The following is a 22,917-nucleotide window of genomic DNA, read 5'->3' as shown; positions in this document are numbered from 1 at the left end:
AATTGGGCCTTATCTCAACTGATAGTATGAATGTCTTTCTCTCAAATCTATACTTACCTGAAGCATCAGAGGAGCAAAGAGCAACCCTTAATAAACCAACTGAACCTAGTGAAATTCATAATTGTATAATGGGCCTCCCTAATGGTAAAGCGCCTGGGCCAGATGGCTTCACTGCAGAGCATTACAACATGTTTAGGGACATCTTGGTTAAACCTATGCATGACATGTTGCAGTTTTCTTTTAACTCTGGTAATCTTTCTGACTCTATGATGGAAGCTAATATTTCCTTGATTTTAAAGAAAGGCAAACCCTCGGATGAGTGTACATCTTACCGCCCTATTTCCCTGGTTAACATGGACTTCAAGATCCTAGCTAAGATTTTGGCTGCCCAAATTGAGTCTGTGCTTCCTACTCTTATCAACATTGATCAAACAGGTTTTGTCAAAGGGAGGTACTCAGCCCATAATATTAGGAGGCTGCTCAATATTGTCCAACACTCTAATCAGTACTGGAAAGGAGTCCTGGTCATATCATTAGACGCTGAGAAAGCGTTTGACCAGGTCGAATGGCTATATTTATTTTCTGTACTTTCAACTTGGGCACTGAGTTTATTAAATGGGTTAGGATTCTCTATACTCTCCCAACTGCCAGTGTCATAACCAATGTCATTAAATCTCCTACATTCAGCCTATTTAGAGGAATCAGACAGGGCTGTCCCATGTCTGCGCTATGGTTTGTGCTGGCTATTGAGCCGTTGGCAGTGGCTATTAGAGAGGACTCATCCATGTGGGGATTACGGTGGGGAGTACGGTTCATACGATTTCTTTGTACGCAGACAATGTTCTTATATATTTAGACTCTCCATGCAATTAAATCCCCAACCTTATAGATTTGATCACCAAATTTGGAATATTTTCTGGTTATAAAATTAATTTTTCAAAGTCTGAAGCTATGGCTTTAGGCAATCCTCAGCATTTTGGCCCTTCTGCCTCCCAGCCCTTCAAGTGGTCATCCACGGGCTTTACATATCTAGGAATAAAAATTTCCCAAAAACTGGAGAGCTTATACAAGCTAAATTTTGTTCCACTTATTCAATCGATCAGTAATGACCTAGATAGGTGGTGCAGCTTACCTTTATTATTGTTGGGTCGTGTTCATCTTATTAAAATGAATATACTTCCCCGTCTGCTCTATCAGTTTCAAATGGTACCAATTTTATTTCACAGTAAAGCTCTCAGTCAGTTACGCAGTGCTATCATTTCATTTACATGGCGAAAGAAAGGGGCAAGGCTTAGATATAGTTATCTATCATTACCCACTAAACTTGGTGGTCTAGCTGCCTCCTCCTTTAAATTATACCAACTTTCTGCCCAGCTTCGATTTATTTTGGAGTGGTTTTTGGATGATCCAGATTCTACCTGGCTTAGCTCTGAAGCTGCAATCCTTGGGCCTATTCCTGTCTGTAATTCTCTATATGTCTCTCCACCAAAAGTGTCTGTATTAACTAAGGATAACTTGTTACTTCAAAACATGGTTGCTCTTTGGAAGCAAGTACATAAGCTCATGCTAATACCCTCTCACCTCTGACACCACTGCACAACAACCCAGACTTTCCCCCAGGGCTAAATGGTGGACTATTACTATGGAAAGATAAGGGTGTTAAATTATAGGGGATGTTGTAGAGGGGGGGGAAATGATGACCTTTGATCAAGTTATCAAAAAATTCAATATTCATAAGAAACATTTTTTGACTTATCAGATTCATAGCTTTGTAACTAAAAATCTAAAACTCCACTCTGGTAACTTTGATTTATCCCCAATTGAAAAACTATTGGGTGACCTCACCACGTGTAAGTCAGCATGTAGACGGTTCTACAATGTACTTACCAGCTGTCACTCAGACCGTGCAGACAAAGTGAAAACCCTATGAGATATTGGAGATAGAATTCTTGCAGCTGACTGGAAGGAACTATGTGATATGCCCTCTTATTTTGCATGTAATTCAGCGTGGGAAATACAGTTTAAGATTCTACACTGTTTATATATCACACCAGCATTAAGGCATAGGATGAACCCAGGGTTGGATCATTTTCCTGTGAGGCCCCTGAGCATATGTCTTTTGGAAGCCCCCCCCCCCCCCCCCCTTTCTTTCTTGCCTTCCTCCTTGCAAAATCATCTGCTAGATCGTCAAAATCTAGCTGTCTGACAAGGTCTGACTCTATTGACATATGTGACAATGAGCTGAGACGTGTTTGGCACATGCTACTCCGCAGCTCATTTTTTATTCTGCCTAAAATGTACCTATTTCAGGCATATGTTTTACCACTGCCACATTTCTATCCAACCTTTGGATTTTCAGTTCTCTTTTTGCTGACCTGCTAAGTTGCTCGGATATTTCACTTTTAATGGCCAAATGCAATAGAACAAACTGGATTTTTGGATTTAAACAAACTGAATTTGTGGATTTAAATCTTTGGAGTTAAAACCTAGGCATACTGAACACAATTTTTTTCTCCTCATTACGAAACGATTCTGTGTCGTATGGGACGCTTGCAACACTGACACAAGAAGGCTGCGGCATCTGGCACGAGTGATTTTTTTAATGTTAGGTAGCTACATAGAATACAATTGTGGGTAAAAGCTATGTAGATAATTTGATTCTCTAAGCCTAAACATGATTAATGGCGATGACAAAATATATCTAGATTAAAACAAAAACCCGGTTAAGTTTTAAATGGCAACGTATTACTAAATGATGTGATGTAACCAACTGGCTAATAAATACGCTATCCGCAATCAACGTAGCCAGCTAATTTATTTATAGCAACCTAGGGAGACCGGACTTAAACACATCTGTCTTACAAGAGGAAAAAACAACAAACATCTGAAATCTGCAAAAAAACATAACAAAACATATGCACTTTTCCAGTTTGAACAAGTCATTACAGACATAGTGTAGTGGTCAGTGCCTGATAATTCTGCGGAGTGGAGACTGAAATTGCGGAAATGTGAAAATACAAAGCTATATATAGCCTAAATAAATGTAAAAATAATTTTTAAAAAATTTGGCTGGTGGTCTACTACGGACAGTTCGGTTCGTGCCTTGTAGTGTTACTAACACAATCAACGATTTTCACGCCTTATGACATAGCCCCCCCGGGAGGGCCCTTCGTTACGTTGAAATATAATCAAAACAACCGTACAGGTAAACAGGGATATGCCTATCTTTTATACCCAACAAACTGATGGTTTCAAACATCTTATTGGGAATTAGAGTGGAGCTGAGCTGCCCTTTGATTTTAAGGGGACACACCCCCTACAAATTCTCCTCCCCTGTGCTCGCAAGTGTATTTTGTTGCTTTGGGTGACAGACCAAAGTCCCTCAGTTACACAGTGGGTTGGAATAGTAACAGGTCTAATTCCCAACAAGGTCTTTTCATCTGCTTTGAGGGGAAAAAACCCTATAAATTCTTTAGGCTGTGGGACCCTTTTCTCAACTGTCTTGGTCCAGATAAGACACAAAACCTGTCCTCTGGCTTGATGAGTTTAGCATGGAGGTCTCAGGGGGTTTGAGTATGTTTTGTTTGCATTTATTTATTTACTTGCTTATTCTTCTCCTGAGATAACCATAGGATCAAGAATCTGGATAATGTGTATGATATTTGAATACCTAATGTAAGAGTATATTGTGTGGTAATGTACCTCACTATGTAGATACAACTGTACTATAATATGTTGGTTATTTTTATTTAATTATTTACTTATTTTATCTTCTACTCATTTCTCACTTGCTGTAATTTTACTGTTTTTGTCATTTCAGTTTTTTTTTCTTTTTCCCTTTTATTTCTGTAATTTTCTGTTATTTTGTTTCTTTTCTCCCTTTATAAAATTGTCTTGGTTTTGAAAAAAACAAAAATAATGTACGAGTATATATATTCTGTAATGTGCTTACTCTGCTTTTGCCACAAAATGCAAAAAAAAGAAAAGAAATTACCAAAGGGATCTGAACAACACAAGAAGAGTAAAGCAGCAAACTGGCTGAACTTACCCTACTGCACAGGCACAAGAGGTTCCAGAGACTACCAACCATGCCCACTTGCTTGGTGAGCTATGAAAATAAAGGAAAGAAAGGCAGAGGCAAGTTACCAACCTTCAGTGAAGTATAAAGAATTTTCAGAGAAGTGTGGTCAGTAAGGCACTTGTGTATAATTAATACACAATATAACATCTTATGTATATTTTGGTGTGCAACATTTTATGCATTAAGATATAAAGTATGTTATGTAAAATGAAGACATGTTTGGAGGAAATAACATTTTTCATCTGACCAATGTCTACAAGCCATTTATATGAACTTACAGAGAACATGAACTTCACCTTACTGTGAAACACATCAGGCAGCAAAAGAAATATAGTGGGGTTTTTTTGTAGCATGCTGTTCAGTAGCATGTTTTCATGGCACAAGTTTCTGTGTGTGTGTGTGTATGTGTGTGTTGGCACCTCTGTGTGTACGGGATAGAGGAAGAGATCCTGTGGGGGGTCTCTCAAACCTTAAAATCCCCCCTTTTGATGCTAAAATGCTTTACTGCATCAACATTCTTCCCCACTGAAATACTAGATTTAAGGCTTAAATAAACCATCCTGACTTTTTAATGTTACCATTCTCAACTACCAACCATTGTCTTTTCAGAGTATTACACATACAACATATCATGGAAAGCTGTACAAGGAGAGAATCACACATATCAAAACGGCTCCTTTGAACGTTACCTCCCACAACACTCCAGAATAGGCAATTTCTAGATCACCATAATGCATTTGATGATTGAGGGCCTTATCCTTTTCCTCTAAGCCCTGCTGTGCTTTTATTATGTGGGTGCCCTTCCTTTGCATTAAATTCATGATTAGATAGTCCAGTTGGGGTAATTCAAATTCAAACTGGGCATTCTGGAATGTCCGACAAAACCTAATTCATCCTCCGGTTCAACATTAAAAATTTGTTCTTACCTATTAATAAAGGGGAAGTGATAGGTTCCAATAGACCAGGAAGTTTGGGGAGTCATGCAAAAGGAAGTGTTAGTTATTGGGCAGGATTTCTGGCTGTTGTTTAAAGAGAGGTAAAAATGGCTATCAGTGGTAGTTATGCATACGTCCTCAGCTCGAAGTACGGCTCTAGTGAAGTTATTATGGATATGTGTCAAACTTACATCACACCTTTCCTTAACGTCCAATCCCATACCACACAGTTGTTGCTGTACAGCATCACAGCCACAAAAGTATCCAAATGGGGTCCTATTACAACAAACTGGATTTACTGCTCTCCATTCTCCAAATCTGTTTTGATTTGGTTATTAATCTTGGAAGGTTTTCTATCTCCTTCAACACATTTTTTGCAAGGTTCCAAGGCTCTCAATTTGAACAATTTGGTCAAAGACTTGATCTGCTTGAAAAATGGGAATGGACACTGTCAACATAGCATACATTTGTCTCATGTGACAACCTAATTTTTAAAGGAATGGCCAGCAGAGCATGCCCAGCTTTTTTCGTCTCTATTGTTCATAACAGTCTCGTTCCACCATTTTAAAATTTGAATAGGGGGAGCCTTGTTTTCTGTTTTTGATGTTTTCTCCCAATGCTCTGTAAAAGGTAGAGCAATACACTCCATCAATGGACCATAATCGAATGGGTTGTAGAATCCAGCAGGAATGGGATGAGATATCACTTTCGCCATTTCAATTATATGGCTGTGTGGAATGGGTAGTTTGCACCATCCCAGCTTTTCCAAGTAATCCTCTAAGTTTCCTGTGGTATTTTTCATGAAGCAATCTTTTAGTCCAAACCACCTCATTTCCACTTCTTCTGTAATTAGAGTTGAAGGTACTGTAATATTTGAGAAATTTCATTATATTTCACAGCAGAAAACTGAGCACAGTATAGTTCTTTGTGGATGGCACTGAACGCTGTCCTGACCCCATTTTCAAATACGGACAGTGCCAATGCAATAATATGTACATGTTAGGGATGTGAATTTTAAGAAGTGTCCTTAATCGATTGTTATTAACCTTATCAAATAATAATCGATTAATGGCCCGTTTTTTTTCTTAGCCCACCCAATACTGTTTAATAGGCTAGGTGTAAATTCTACGATCGTTGAAGTTTATTGTACTCTAGGCTATTATAAAAGCAATAGTTACCTTGTATATATACATAACACAAATGCATGTTATATTCCTCAGTTAAATGTTTATTGTAAATCAAAAATGTAGGATATTCCTATATAGCATACCAAAAAATGTTGTGTAGGCCTAGGTTTCCTTTTCCTATTAAGGCCAACAGGAAGAAGGGGGAAAAAACTAAAACAACTCCGTTTTGTTTGTCTCAAGTGAACCGATAGCCTAACATTATCCCTCTTGAACGATATAGACGACAGTAGCCTAAACTAAGCCTTCTGAACTAAAGGCATACACACTCCTGAGTCTGATCTCCTATGCTCACATAGACCTAAATAGACCTAAATAACCTAAAACCTAAAAGTATTTTTATTCACGAAGATCAGCATATCTACGTGGTCAGGGGTGAGTCTTGTGCACAGTCTGTTCACAGTAAGGCCAGCTGCTGAGAATATGTAACTTATTTGTTATGGTATGTAGCGCGTGTTACCTTATATGGTTCGCTATGTTTTCATTTGCGTTAAGTTTTTCATAGATTTCAGCTAGCATTTGCTATAATTTTAGAGTTAAATCGCTGTTTCCTCAAAGTTAAAATTAGCTAGAATTTCTCCAATCTAGTATTCTAATGGCACCAGTTTTAGCATATGCGCTAAACGGCTAATCACACCGGTGTGACCATACGCGCGAAAGTGTTAAAACGAAATTTGCCGTTCAGCACATCTGCATTTGCCACACAGTAATTAAGTAATTCAGCCAGGTAAATATCCACGCTGGAATTACAGAAGGAAGTTGTGGTCAAACTTGATAATATGATTAATTTGCGTTAAAAAAATTAACATGTTAAAGTTTCCAGATTAATCGCGATCGAGCGTTAACGCATTATCGTTGACAGCCCTAATTACAAGAAGAAACAATTCTAAACTTCTGGAAGTTTAAATCAATTAATTGTTTAATTAATAATAATTCAATCAATTAAGATTTAACAGTTAATCGATAGTCGATGAATTGTTAACAGCCCTAGTCCATGTACTGCATTCTCTTCTTCGTTGAGTCCCTCCTTCAAGAAGGCATCTGTCTTCAATATTTGTGTCACCATCATTTCCTGTAACTTGAGTTCACTTCTCTGTTGCTGGCTGTCGATCCAGTTTGAAATTCACAACCCTGCACCCTTAGCTGTCAGGACTCCCTCCACTAAACCCAGCAGTTTTCTTCCCGGGTGTGCAGGTGTGGAGGGTCCCTGAGGAGCATTGCGCTGCTACTGTGTCATGGGACTTCAGGAAGGCTGTTGTGATGAGGTCCTTGTAGATGGTGACCACTTCTTCTCCTCAGCAATGCTTGTCGACGTCTGGACTCCAAGCAATGAGGTTGATGAGGAGTGGGACATGGACCCACTGGACATCGTTGATGAGGATCCCCTGGTGTGGCTTCAAAATGGTTCCTGATGGTGGTGCTGGGCGCTGGTCCAGGCATCCTTGTAGAGTCACTGTCGCGAGGAAGAGTATTGCAGTCAGGAATCTCCACATGGCTTAATCTGAAATGACACAGAGGAGCAGTATATATTCTTGCCACCAACCTATGAAGCAGTTTCAGATATAGCACTACAAACTACAAAACAATGAAGAAAGAAAGAAAAAAAATATATATAAACAATAATCATTTCAATCCTACTAACATAACTCCCCACCCCTTTTTATTATCTTCCTATTAAACCTTGTGTCATCACTGCACAGGCTTGTATCGTTTGAGTTGGTCCACATGGAACCATTTCCTTGTTGACTGTCCAACTTTTGTCTTGTCCACCTCCTAGACCAACAATCTCTTCTGAAGTAGCCTATTTTTCCACAGTTGTGGCATCTATCTCTAAAAGAGCTGTTTCTAAATCTCCTGGGTCCATTTCTCTGTGGTGGTCTCTGCCCCAGGCTACCTCCCCCCTTTGCCTCGGTTTACCACAGTTGTGGCATATAACAATTCCATTTGAATTACGAAGTGGGGGTATAAGGTTTGGTGTAAGGTTTGGTTTTTTGTTTGTGGGGTTATGGATACGAGAGTTATACACCTTTGTCATTTTAGCAACTATGTCCGAATATGGCGTATTTGAATCTAAATGCAGGGTGAGGGCACTGTGTGTATGAGAGTCACACTGAGTGATCAAAGCAGATTTAAACATCGGGTCTTGTTGCGCTAAATTTGCTACCCCACTGTATGAATTAAACGCTTCCCACAACCTAGCCGCATACGCCGCCGGATGTTCGCCTGGTGCCATTACAACCTCTCTGATTTTCTCTCAATCTATTGAGCGTGTCCCCAGAACTCCTAACAAAGCCGTTTTCCGGTCCTCTTTCCCTGCATTCCTATTGTGTATGGCATGAGGAAGTCTGCTCGCTAGTGCATGGGGCAAACAAGCAGTTAAAATCACACAGTCATCGGCATCTGTTAGCCGGTGCAGGTCGGCCATACGTTCTAAATTGGAAACAAATTCTATGGGATCTCACTTTGCAGGTTCAAATGGACCGATATCTTTTTTCTGGAGCTTCGATTTTGCTAGGTGACAGAGGTTTGATGGTGGTGGTAGTCGTCACTCGTCACTCGGTCCCCACCCTCTCCAAGTACAAGTGTAGTTGTCTGATGGACTGGATCTACCGGGAATTTCATGGTGCAATCAGAGTAACCATCACTCACGGTGTATGTGTCATGTTTACCTGATCTGTTCCAAAAAGCGCTGACGCTATCGTCTGCTTTTCCTACACCGTTCTCCATGGTCTCCTTATATTTCTCAAAGATAATCGTACACAGATTGCAGTCTTCTTATTTCAGCTTGAGTTTCCTCTAATTCTGATTGTAACTCTGTGTTACTGTACCTCAACTCAGCAACCTCCTTTCTCAAATCTAGCTGTATTTCTGCATTCAGGTTGGCATGCGTCTGATAACTTTTTATGGAACATGTATTGTCTTCAATCTGTTTTTTCATATTTTCATTCTCTACATTTATGGTCTGCTGTCTCTTTTTACATAATTTAAATGCCGCAAGGACTCCTTGCAACGCCATCGTGACTTTCCCTTTTTTGCTTAATTTCGCTACTTTGGGGTGATTGTTGAACTGGGACATAGCCCACTCGTAAGGCTCGCCCTGGTTCTCTATCCCCTCTAGCACCTCAGATCGCCCATGCTTAGCAATATAACAAACAATGAATGCTTCCATTATAAAACCAATGAACGAACCGATTTCTATTAAGAAAGGACGGTGTCCCAAATTCTATAGTCAAAAACAACACGTAACAAATCACAATCACAACAAAAGACAAATCACGATCACTGTTCCAGATCGTCAGACACAGTGTTCTAAATATCCAGCTGCTTTAGGATAATTATCACTATGGAATCACTGCCTCAGTACTTTGAGCGCGGTAGACTAGCAGATCCAGTTACTTTAGGATCGTGCATATAGAACCACTGTCCCAGTGCTTCGGGCTCAGTAAATTCCTACAGTCCAGTTACTTTAGGACTGTTTAACCAAACACCTTAAACTATAATCACTGCCTCAGTACTTAAGAGTGCAGTAGATTAACAAGATCCAGTTACTTTAGGATCTTCACCTAATTCCAGTACTTCGGACTCCAGACTCCTACTGTCGATTACCCATAGAACAATACCAACACACTCTCTTTCTGCTCCAGATTGTTTTAACCAGGGGGGATTTCATTACGTTAAACCACCTTGTCATAAATAAGGAAACCAATTCCTTACCGCACACTTGAAGCACAGCTTGTCCTGGTTGATGTCTTGTCGAAATCACCAACGTTGTCTGTCTGTTGCGTCTTCTTCGGCCTTCGACCTCCTGGCCAGGTGGCTCACCAGTTGTAAGAATTGAAGAGGCGCGGGTCCAATGTAGTTTAGAAGTCGGTATGGTTTTACTGGCGTTCGAGCAGTTCGAGCAACAAGAAAGTTTTACAATGATCGGCAAAGCATCACAGAAAAAAAGTTGGCACCGCTGTGTCCGTGGGATAGAGGATGAGACCCTGTGGAGGGTCTCTCAAACCTTACACAGTTGTAATGCCCTTTCAGTAGTCACAATATAAGTGAATGACCACAAATTGAGGACGACTTACTCTTTACAGTTTGCGTACTATACACAGCAGGCAGAGATGTACATGATGCCATCACCATTTTTAAATATGATACAAATATCGTGGCAGTCCCAGGCTAGGATTTTACTGGTGACCATCTATGCTTGCACAAACAAGCATTTCAGCATAAATGCAAATTTAATTTGGCGGATGTAGAATTCAACAGGTGCCAGGTAACATTAGGAGGATTACCACAAGGTCATGTGTTGTCACGCCTACTCTATAACATATACACAAATGACTGCAAGCACAAACATTCAGACAGAAATGTTATCAGGTTCACTGATGATGGTTTGATTTAATAAAGGTAATACAATCCTCCACAACATGCCTGCACAATGTAGGCTCCACAATCTTGAACAACTAAGCAATAGTCCTTGTAACTCCTAACTGTGTTAGGAGTTACAAGCTAGCACAAGATAATCTCTTGATGATCTCTACATTTTATAGGCTTCTTCCAGATTGTTGTAGCTCTCATGCCATATTTTAAAAAAGTCTCCTGACACATTTTAACAGTTCTAATACAACTGAGTTTTTAATATAATAAATGTCAACGTCTTTTGCAATGGTCTTATTCCTGACAAATTCTCCTGTAGGACAGTACCTTTGCCAAATCTGATGGTCAGTTTTACTTTGAATAAGGACCTTATGTTAGCTTAACCACATTATTAGTGAGTTTCTTCTTCAGAGAAGAACTGTTGTCTTGACATGACTTTTTGAAACACCCTCCTTCTCTTTTTCACAGCTCATTTATGCATGCCTTGTGCATGTCCGTATTTTAAAAATGTTGTATTTTGTACTTCATTTAGTTTTCTCAGAAGCACACATGCAATTACAATATCAGGGAGCAGCAACATTTTGCCATTATTCAGATATAGAATGTGCAGTCTGAATACAAATACATGAATGCATGACAACAGTGTCAAGATAGCTATGCTATGCTAAGTAGCTCAGTGGTTTGTCACCTTGAAAACAAGCTGAGCTCTACAGGCCATGTCATCAAACAATGATGGCTGGGAGCCCGCAGCGGCAGAACAAACTGGCTTAATTTTTTCCGTCTCTTAGCATAGTATCAACCCATGCTAGTCAACTGTGCGACCGCCAATCTGCCTGTGTAAAATTATGCATGAAATGTCTTTCTTCAAGTGTGCACATGCTTAGTATGGGGACTGCAGCATCAAATTAAGTGACACTTGGTGTCGTATGTTCTGGAGGGGAACACATGTTTCTCTGCACCCTCCCAGAGTATTAGCAGGGGTTGTTGTAAAGAGCAGCATCACTCATACAATACAGCATTCCAGTTTGGGAGGAAAAATGGGGAAAAAACCACTAAGCATTCTAAATTTTATAAAAAGTGCTTTCTTCATATGGTGCATTGTTTAGTTTCTACACATTATTAGATGTATAACATCACATTTTACACAATAAAGCATAAGACGCACTCACCTTAAGCTCTGTGCATTGTGAAACCTCAGGTAAGACATAATTGCCAGCAGCAAAAAGAAGATGAGCAGCGACTCCAGCAACATGAAGCGAGACTGAGCAATTAGGGAGTTCTCTGTGTGTTACAAACACATGTATTACAGGCGTATTACATTTTACTGTTACTGTAAACTGTGAAGAAATATCTGATCTAAATAACGGAGGAATATTGTTTTCCATTTTCCATTAATTCAGCTTGAGGCCCAAAAATAAATCTAAAAATAAAATCAAATGCTCATGGTACTGCTTTTGTTTTACATATTTATAGCATTTAAAGGTGAGAGGATGGTAAAGATGGACTGAGCCATACCCATGAGGAGGAGCAGGGAGGCCCCAAGTGCTGTGAGATGGGAGTATCCCAATTCCACCATTAGAAGGTAGCCGAGGGGTACACAGAGTGCCCCTGCAACAGCTGGTATCACCCTCAGGCTCCAGATTGGCACATTGCTGGAGTACTCTGCAAGGAAAAAATGAATCACTGACTCATATCAAGGTAAATACACAAGTGACAAGTACAAACTAAATGTGTAGTTTGTAGAGAAAATAACCCAGGGAAAAAGATTACAGTAGTGCAAATCCAAGGTCTACAAAATGGTGGCAGTGCGACATAGTCTATTGATGCTTGGAAAAATATATAAGCATAAAATGCATGTATACAAACATTTAAATAAAATACATAAATTTCCATTTGTATTGTTTTACCTGCTCCAATTCTGTTCCAGATGAAGTTTCCATCAAATCCTCCAAGATAAGCTTGATGAAAAATAAATTTGTTAAAACAGTTTTAACAATTAGACAATTAGCCTTAAGTAATCATGGGGGAGTGAGAATGTGTATGGGCTAGGGCGATTTCTCACCTCCCAGTGCTAAGATCATGTGACCAAATGGAGGGCCACTCTCATCGATGAAAAAAACCCTCTTCATGTAAAGGGATACAAACTGTCCATAATACAATTCATCAAACCTGCAACATAATCACAAACAAGTCAGACACTACAGGTTTTTTCCACTGGCCACCAGCTAAACCACTTATGATATTTGCTTTTATTTGTATCTTTGTCATTTTTAAAGCCCAGAAACTTCTTCCTTTAGTAGTGACAATAGAAAAAGAAGTACAGGTTGTGATTGTGAGAAGGACACATCTTACACCACAGCGTTGGGAAAACAAATTCCACACAGTCTTGTCACCAGTGCCAGACCAGTTATGGCAACAAGCACCACGTTGATCTCGGCTTTCACTACGATGGGCAGTTTGATAGAGCATGGCATGATTCCCACTGTAGCTACTTATTTGTCCTGAAAAAGAAGCACAAAAAACTCAAGAGAATGTTTGGACATTGCCCAGTGTAAGATGAATGCAATTTCAAATTCACAACACTGAATAAATATGTAAAAATCTGGTAAGGGTGGGGATAGGTGGGCACATTTTTGATATACAGATATCACAATAAGAATGTATGACATCCATAAAGAGGGGGCATTTCTGGATATTTTCAGTATCAAACAAGCTGGGTTCCTGAAGAGCCCAGGTCCTCAATTTGAGTATAAGATGAGTTCTATGGCCTGTTATCTGTTATCTACAGATATACAATACAGTGTAATCCTGTAATGAAATCCAGAATGAAAATAGAAAACTACAAAGCTACAGGTACTAGGGATGTAACGGTACAGTGCACCCACGGTTCGGTATGTATCGCGGTTTTTTGAGTCATGGTAAAGGTACAGTTTCGGTATCTTTATATTTAAGAAAAAAATAAAAACACATCACCCTTTAAACAATGAACTCTTTATTTAGCCTACAGACAAATAAAACTTTCCATTCAGAGAAATGGCAGCATGACTGACTAGTAGGGCTGCTCGATTATGGCAAAAATAATAATCACACTTATTTTGGTCAATATTGAGATAATGATTATTTAACATGACTACTCATTGACTTTGGAAACATCATGCATTTATTGAACTTTTAACCCTTTTGTACAGTAACTTATGTTTATTCTATGTAGCGCAACTGTTACGTTACATGTTTTATGTTTTCATTAGCGTTATTAAGCTTCTCATTGTTTTCAGTTAGCATTTGCTATATTTTAAACTTTAAATTGCTGTTCCCGCAAAGATACAATTAGCAAGAATTTTTCCAATCTAGTGTTCTAATCACATTAGAGATGAAACGGTATGAAAATTTGTACCGTTGAAAAATCTCCGGAGCGCTATCACTGCCTTCCGCCATGTTTTCACTGACGCAAAACAAACCCACGTTGTATGCTGCGAGCCTGCGCACCTGCGTCTGGGAGACTTGCTAATTTTGGTTGATGCTAGGCAGTATCTACCGTGAGTTTTTCAAAGCGCGGTAATCAACCACGATTTTAATGATAATTAAAATTTGAAACGGTAATACAGGGCTCCAGACTAACATTTTTTTTTTTACCATGAGCACTGTAGCCCCTAACTGAAATTTTTAGGAGCGCAAGCAGAAAATTTAGGGGCGCACATCATAAATCGATTTGCAACACAATTATTCACATGTCCCCCCATTTTAACTGTAATAAATACAGAAACTACAATGTGCTGTTACCAGTGTCACATTTTAATTGAAATGGTGCTTTTTCAATCACGTTTACAGAATGTAGTCAGAATGAGGTATGTGGTCAGAGAAGAACCTCAACTTAACAAATGTACACAAAGAAATATCTGTTCAGTGACCTTCCTGTCATTACAGTACAAAAAACAACTAAACAAATATATTAAATGCAACCATGAGGTAAGTGATCACTGTTCATTAACTTTACTGCAATTACTGCACCGCTTACTTTACCATTACAGCACATCCAGGGCTCCAGACTAACTTTTTCCACTGTCAACACTGGTGCTCCTTACTGAATATTTTAGGAGCACCAGCATAAAATTTAGGCGCACCACTTAAATCGACATGCAATACAACAGATTCGTTTTTTTTTTTCTCATCTTAACTGTATTACTGATAAGTTGTTTGGTAATAAATAGACAATTTACAGAAATACCAATGTGCTGTTTTATTTTAAAGGAAAAAGTCACAAAGTGAAGTAGTGATTTAAGAGAAAAAATTTAAATGGTGCTTTTTTAAACATAAACACCAAATGATAAATTTACAAATGTAAACACAGGGCTCCAGACTAACTTTTCCACTGGTAGCACTTTCTCTGTTGGTCGCACCAGCACATGATTTGGTCGCACCTTTTTTTTTTTTGGTGCAGCATGGTATTAATCAATGACCTTGCGCGCTGATGAATAGTTGTCTTAATTTGCATACCCTAGTTTTGCATTGATGTAAAGACTGACAGTGACTCGAGACTTGATATTTGCAAAATATTTTAATCTGAACATTAAGTTTCCCTCGTACCGCAACCACCGGTACTGCGTTAGCCATTGTGGTTGAAAGTAGTACTTTTTCTCCTTCACTGGCTCAGTCGGTCTCTCCCTGCCTGCACCTGCACTCTCGTCATCAGTTGTGTCTGAGTCGGGACCTATCGCTGGCTCTGTCTCTCCACCAGTCTCCTCCTCTATCTCTTCATTTTTTTAACCGCTTCGCACTTACGGTCACACCGGTGTGATTAGCCGTTTAGCACGTACGCTAAAACCGGTGCGATTAGAACACGAGACTGGAAAAATTCTAGCTTTGAGGAAACAGCGATTTAACATTAAAAGTTATAGCAAATGCGGCGGTGAAATCTATGAGAAGCTTAATAACGCTAATGAAAACATAATGAACCATGTAAGGTTACACGTGCTACATAGCATAAAATAATTTACGTGCGAAAGGATTAAAATAATCAGCTATAGACCGCTTCATCTTTGCAACAGGATAACAGCTAAATGGATCGTTTCGCACGTTTCATCATCAGTGCGTGTGTACAGGCAGGGAGAGTGCAGGTAGGGAGACACCGACTAAGCCAGTGAAGAAGTAATACTTTCAACCACAATTGCTAACCAGTACCCGTGCGGGAAGGGCTCCAAAATGATCATCATGCACTCGCACGAATGCGACCACGTGAAATTTTAATCCCTAACAGGTACACTATGAATTCTTTTAAGAGACTGTTACTGGTTACAATGAACCCATTAGGGTTGTGAGATGCAACTATTTTTTTCAGATTATTGAGGATAACAAAAACAATTCAAGAGCTATATGTATCAATACTGACAGTCTATTAAATCAAGTTCAGTCACACTCAGTTCATTGGTTAACATTACTCCGCTGAATGTGATGCTTTTCTGGATTATTTTCAAGACAAACTTGATGATAAGGTCAAATCATGCAGTGACAACGATGATAACGCGAGTGCTATCGAGTGCAGAGCAAACTTGACCATTTTCATCAAACTGATTAAGAGAAAAAAACTTTAAACAATTTCACAGATGAAATCTGTAACATGTTCATTAGATTGTTCCCCAAGGAGATTTCTTGATGAAGTTTTCATCAGTTCATCAGTTTTCATCACCCGATGTCTGTGATAGGCTGATGAAACAGTTAACAGTTCTCGGTCCACAGGAATATTTCCCACTAGCCTAAAAATTGTTGTTGTTAATGTAGCGGGAGTAGTTTTGACCTGTACGAATTAATATGGAATTCGTCAAAATATTAGGTTCTCATTCCTCTGAGTATATGAATATGTAATATGTAAAACTATACGATCACAAGCTCAATATGTAATATGTAACTATATGGTCATATTGTGCCCCTTTTCCTTATGCTGGCCACGAGTGTGGAGCCGGAGACTCGTTACATTATTGTACTGTATATATTGACAACCTACTTGTGCTGTTTTATTGCCAGTGCTAATAAAACACACGCTGTGAACCCAACCCATTCTGTCTGCCCGTGATTCCTGCAAGAGTAGCATTGGTTGGGAACGAGAGGTTACGTTAAGACAAAACTCTAAAAGGCTGGCTTTTCTATATCTTTATTCAGCAACTCCAGGCCCATTTCTAATGTGCAGTTCCTTGGTTAAGTACTTGAAAAGACAGTCTTCACACAATTTTGCTAGTATCTTACCAACAACAAAATTCTTGAGAAGTTCCGGTCAGTATTTCAGCCACATCAAGTCCTCTTCAAAACGGTTAATGATCCATGGCTAAATGTAAATGAAGGTCAGCTGAGTGTACTGATTGTTTTAGAATTAAGCACTTTTTTTGATACAGGGGACCACAGAATATTACTACATGAGTATGTGAAATAATCATGAGTATGTGAAATAATCTTAAAATGGTTTTGATCATACCTTACTGACAGAAAAGTGTTTGTTACTCTGGGTGATTCTGTGGCATTGCCAGCTAGCATTACTTGTGGAGGCCCAAAAGGCCCAGTTCTTGGCCCTTTACTGTTCTCACTGAATATGCTCCCACTTAATGATACCATTTTTAGTAATGGCATATCCTTTCATAGTGAAGTTACAGCTCATATTTATTATTTTATCAGTTATTATTTTTCTTAATATTTTATGGAGTGATAAGGGCTTTTTATTTATTACTGATTCTGGACATCGCTCTGGTTTTTTGTTTTTTTATTAAATCTTGTTTTTACTTAATGAATTGTCTTTGTTGTATTTGTTCTGTTTGTATTATTCTATTTGTTTTATTCATCTTTATCACGCGTTTTTCCATAGCAAACAGACCACAATTAAGAAAGCCAATTTCATGTTTCCAGAGAGGTTTTCTGGTTGGTTGTAAACACAACTCATTTGTTTTTGACTAGTTGACGAAAGAAACTGTTGGAAGATGAGCTAATTGTCACCCTTTACGGTTAAAAAAAAGCTTTTAATAAAGCCTGTTTTTGAGGCAGCAACAAGTTCTATTATTATGAATACTGCTTTGAGAGGATTTCTGTTTCTTTTCACTGACGCGTTCAGTCAAGCATAATCATTTGTCGCCTCCCTCTGGCAAAAACGAGAACCTAGGATGTGAACTTGTTGAATGTGATGCTTCTAAGAACTGTGGCTTAAAAATACTTAAAATGTAATAAAAAGTGAATGAAATTGGATATTTATTGATACAATTTATTGATCAATCAAAATGGCTTACAGTTTGTCTTAATGCAAGTCAGGTTTATTATCTGATGTTTTTAGTCCTTTTTTAGTACAGTAATTTTGATAGACTTATTTTAAAACCATTGAACTGTTGTGTTGGGGTCTCCTTTACCTTTATCGGCAGGGTTTTTGGGCTTTGAATCTCTGAATCCATTTTAAAATTCACAAAATTTTCAGTGCTTTCAAAAGTAGCCAAGTTTGTGGCTTGTTACTTTCAAAAAAAAGTAGCTGATGGGGTTCAAAAACACGATATAAATTGGCAATCCAATTTGGAGCATTCCTCTGTATTTACTATCATGTTGATGCAATTAGTGTGGTTGCCCAAAGTGCAAACACACCATTGTTCTTGTGATTCTTATTATTAGTGTGGTTGTTCTTGTGTGGCTTATTTATTTATTTATTTATTTTTCTTCTAACTTTAATGCAGCCTAAACATTCGCACTACAGACACCAAACCAATGCCAAATTTACCAGTTCGTACACCATTGGTGTGCTTGTAGTTCGGCCTGCACTCTTCTGTTACAAATATTTCAAACTTCTATATCTCCACATACTTTGCCTCTACACACAATTTTTTTTTCGTTCAAAAAAATTTTTAAAAAGGTAATTTTACCCCCATTCAAAAGTATAGGCGAGAATTTCACTTCTGCATTTGACATTATGTTTTTTATAACTGCCATATCTCTGCTCTACATGCATAAATTATACATTAAAACAGATGTACACTTGTGGAGATTCTCACAATGTCTTCAGTTTAGCTCTGTGATAAATGGTTTTTGAATTATGAGCCGAAAAATTCACCAAGTTCAGTCTCCACTCTGTCAAATGTAGAAATTCCTGCTCACTCTGGAGAGGGGAGGGAGATGGCACATGGCAACTCGAATAGCACGTATGCTCAATAATGCATTGCTCACAGGCAACTACACATTGCATTTTCTTTGTATGGATTTGTATGTATGGTTGCCTGAAGGCCAAGCACACTACTGTTCTTGTGTGGCTTATTATTATTAAGTTAATCCACACTTTTGTTACATCCAGATTGGACTTCTGTAATGCCCTTGTCAAGATATGCATATACCTCTCTAAAGCCCCTTTAAAATGCAGCTGCTCGTATTCTAACTAGGAAAAAAAGCACTTTGAGCACATCACCCCAGTACTACCCTCTCTCCATTGGCTACCTATCAAATACCACATTGATTTCAAAATACTTCTCCTGACATTTAAAGCTTTACATGGGGTTGCCCCACCCTATCTTAAGGACCGGCTTCACCCATATTCTCCAATACAAACTACGTTCCCAAAGCGTGGGACGTGTCATTGTTCCAAGAGTGGGTAAAAGTACTATAGGCAGTAGAGCCTTTTTGTATCGAGCCCTTCTTTTGTCGAACAATTTACCCAGAGGTTAGAGGAGAAGAGTCTCTCTCTGCCTTTAAGTCTAGGCTAAAAACTTACCTCTATATCCAACCTTTTATCTGAAGGACACAGCACATTGCATGGAACACAGAGTCTCTGATGGACTAAGTGGTCATTGCTGTCACTACATCGTGGCCTGGTTACTCTATGTTCAGCTAATTCGGCTGTGGTCTGGTGTTGACTGCCTTAGGGTGGCCCTCATGATCGTGCTGGCCCCTTGTCTCTCATCCCCTAGGTATGCTGCCATAGTGGTTATCTGCCAGGATATATCCTAATTACACACATGCATCTCTCTTCTCCCCTCTACTCCCCCCTTGCCTTTATGTTTTTCATTCCTGCAATTAACATCACAAGGCTCCAGGCTGCGACCATTTAGTCGCATTTTGCGACCATTTTTGGAGACAGTGCAGCTAAATTTTATAACTAGGCGCACCAGTGCAATTTGCAAATACGCCCCCAATTTTTTTAAATCACATTTCTCCAGACTACAACCAAAATGGCATATGCGAACATTTTTTGAGAGTGTGCAAGTTAAAATTTCACGTGGTCGCATTCGTGCGAGTGTATGATGATCATTAGGCTGTTTTGGTGCCCCTCCGGCACGGGTACTGCGTTAGCCATTGTGGTTGAAAATAGTACTTTTTCTTCTTCACTGGCTCAGTCGGTGTCTCCCTACCTCCACTCTCCCTGCCTGTAGATGCGGACTGATGATGACGTGCAAAACAATCCATTTAGCTGTTACCGTGTTCCGAAGATGAAAAGGTCTATAGTTGATTGTTTTAACCCTTTCGTACATAATTTATTTTATGCTATGTAGCGCGCGTTATGTTACATGGTTCGTTATGTTTTCATTAGCGTTAAGCTTCTCATAGTTTTCACCGCCGCATTTGCTATATTTTTTAATGGTAAATTGCTGTTTCCTCAAAGATTAGCTAGAATTCTTCCAGTCTCGTGTTCTAATCGCACCGGTTTTAGCATACGTGCTAAACGGCTAATCACGGCTGGTGTGACCGTACGCGTGAAAGGGTTTAAAAAAAAAACAACAACAAAATGAGGAGAGAGAGGAGGAGGCTGGTGGAGAGGGAGAGCCAACTCGAGGTCCCGACTCAGACACAACTGACGATGAGAGTGCACCCTGCAGGGAGAGTGCAGGTGCAGGCAGGGAGAGACCGACTGAGCCAGTGAAGAAGAAAAAGTACTACTTTCAACCACGATGGCTAACGGGGTACCCGTGGTGGCGATACGAGGGAAACTTAATGTTCAGATTAAAATATTTTGAAAATATCAAGTCTCGAGTCACTGTCAATCTTTACATCAATGCAGAGCTAGGGTGTGCAAATTAAGACAACTATAGCGAGTATGCACTGACGTCACTTTTCCGCCGGAATACGCCCCCTCAGTCGGACTGAGTGGCAAAACATTGGCATGTCGCCAGGAATCGGGTTTCCTGACATTTATATGTACCTGATTTCGACGCCGGAGAAACACACAAAGCAAAGCCTGAAGTCATACAAAAGCCGGGACATTCGAAAACGCTTAACATGGTTTAATGTTACAAAACTGCGATCAATGATCACTAAATTTCTCTCGGACATCTCTTGTCAGAAACATTTCATCCTGTCAGAAACACTTCCTCCTGTCAAAAAAATCAAAACCGAAATCCTAGGAGTATGGTCGTTATCTCACGTTAAGCGTTTTCCTCTTCATTGACGCCCATTATAAGGAAAAAGCTTAAGGTGGTTTAATGTCCCGAAACAGCGATCAATGATCACCAAATTTGTCTGACATCTCACATGTCATAAACACTATCTCCTATCAAAAAAGCAAAACTCTCCATTGACGCCCATTATAAGGAAAACGCTTCGTAGCTTAATTTCCCAAAAAGCGATCATGGACTACTAACACAATCCTGAATTACGCATTTAGGGTTGTCAACACTTGCGAACAACAAATTACTCAGCAGGTGTCAGTAATTTTAATTTTTTTTTAATTATATTTCCTAGTCTACATTTAATATTTCAAATAAAATTTCCACATTTTGTTTCTGTTGTCAGCAGGCAGTTTGCACTGAGAGGACAATTCAATTCCATTTACGAGAGAGGATAGGTAGAATGAGAAACAACTGCCTCCAAGTGCAGCAAATATTCTGTGGATGTCCACAGAGCTGCTCTGTTGTACAGCCATGAAATGGTGAGAATTTTCAATGCTCATCATTTATTTTTTCAGTCTTTCCAATGGTCAATGCATGTAAATGTTCGTTCCTTTGGACATTCCTTCCGAATCCTCGAATACTCTGTTGGGTCTCCCTTCGCCTTTAGCGGTGAGTATTTGCACTGAGGGAAGTTACTGATTGAATGAAGTCACACCCTTCATTCAGAGCTCACCTGAATTAACTGTTTTAAGTGTCATATACGTCCACAAATTTGGAATTCACAAACCGACCACTCTGCCTGGGCTGCCACATAAATTGCCAGCCTGCTTGCAACATTTGCTGTTGCTAATATGTTTCACAAGCTAGCGCTACAGAGGGAGCATGATTCCGTGGGGAAACCTCATGCAAGGTCTGTAGAAACCATGGAACCAGGTGAGACTATGGAAATAATAGGTCAGGGTGAATTTAGCTAGCTACCTTGCTGTGAATTCTGTGAATCAATAATTGGACAGCTAATTTTAGCTATATAACCACAAAATACACGTTTAAGCTACTAACCAGCAAGCTCAACGTGAGTCTAACACGACCAGCTAGATATCAGGCGCTAAATTACCCCCAGAAAAGTTAACGAAAGATAGTTAGCTTCTTGCATTGACATAAGAGGTTATCTTGTTAGTTAAAAACAGAGTTAGCTAAAGCATGACACTACTCTATCTAGTGAACAAGGCAGATGAAGTTGGTTAGCTAGATGTAAACCAATAGTAACACACCGATTTCACATATGTTGCTTTGTTCACTGTACTGCTGTCGCGGTAATGTCTGCTAGGTAGCCTCCCCTATTCAATATGAATTAATGAACACACAAGCAATATATTTATTAGCTAGCACAACATTACTCACTGGGACTGCGTCTGATCCGTGTTAGTGCAGGCTTTCCACATCTGATCTCTCCGTCTAACCCAATGACGTGTAGCTGTATATAACTTATATAGATCCAACTATACTGAGACTGGCAATTGTTGCTGGCAACAGGTCCGTGAAGCTGGCAGGTGTTGCTGGTAAATAATGGGAGGCTCGATCTGAAGGTTCAAACCAGTGCCCAGCCACACACCGTCAGTGTCAAGTCAGTAACAGTAAGGACTACTTCCGGGTCACTTTTTCCCCCCCGAAATACATCAAAATAAAAGCTCTTATTTACATGCGAAACGGTAACAAGTGCTTCAAATATTACTTATGTAATATGCTTGCAAATATCACTGTTATTTCAGTTGATCTTAAATTCATATTCACAGACTAGGTGAACACATACTTAATACAAAATGAGGACTTCTGTTTGAACTTCATCAAACAACTTGTCATTAAACAGTAAAGACACACAGGCGCATAAAAACGTTGGGGTATTATTGTGGGTCAGCTCTCCATGATATTCTCGCAATACAACTGACATCTGTCTTCCTCAATGAACAACGATTTTCAACAGTGACATGCCTTGCTTTTATAATCTACAAATCTTT

At 39.3% G+C, this 22,917-nt stretch overlaps 1 protein-coding gene across 1 annotated transcript in view; it reads right to left on the bottom strand.

Annotated features, from left to right (window-relative positions):
• Positions 1–22,514, bottom strand: part of pomt1 (protein-O-mannosyltransferase 1) — a 73,112-nt gene extending 50,598 nt beyond the window's left edge. The window contains exons 1-7 of the mRNA XM_036527007.1: positions 22,304–22,514; positions 12,924–13,072; positions 12,634–12,740; positions 12,479–12,529; positions 12,087–12,233; positions 11,741–11,852; positions 4,049–4,108 (exon numbers count right to left, since the gene is read on the bottom strand). Coding sequence (XP_036382900.1) covers positions 4,049–4,108; positions 11,741–11,852; positions 12,087–12,233; positions 12,479–12,529; positions 12,634–12,740; positions 12,924–13,045 — 599 coding nt within the window. The 5' untranslated portion in view covers positions 13,046–13,072; positions 22,304–22,514. The remainder of the gene's footprint in view (positions 1–4,048; positions 4,109–11,740; positions 11,853–12,086; positions 12,234–12,478; positions 12,530–12,633; positions 12,741–12,923; positions 13,073–22,303) is intronic.
• Between the last annotated feature and the right edge of the window lie 403 nt (positions 22,515–22,917).

The sequence above is a fragment of the Megalops cyprinoides genome, chromosome 4 (genome assembly GCF_013368585.1).
Source record: "Megalops cyprinoides isolate fMegCyp1 chromosome 4, fMegCyp1.pri, whole genome shotgun sequence".
In the NCBI taxonomy this organism is placed as follows: domain Eukaryota; kingdom Metazoa; phylum Chordata; class Actinopteri; order Elopiformes; family Megalopidae; genus Megalops; species Megalops cyprinoides.
This window is presented reverse-complemented; position numbering and strand designations above follow the sequence as displayed.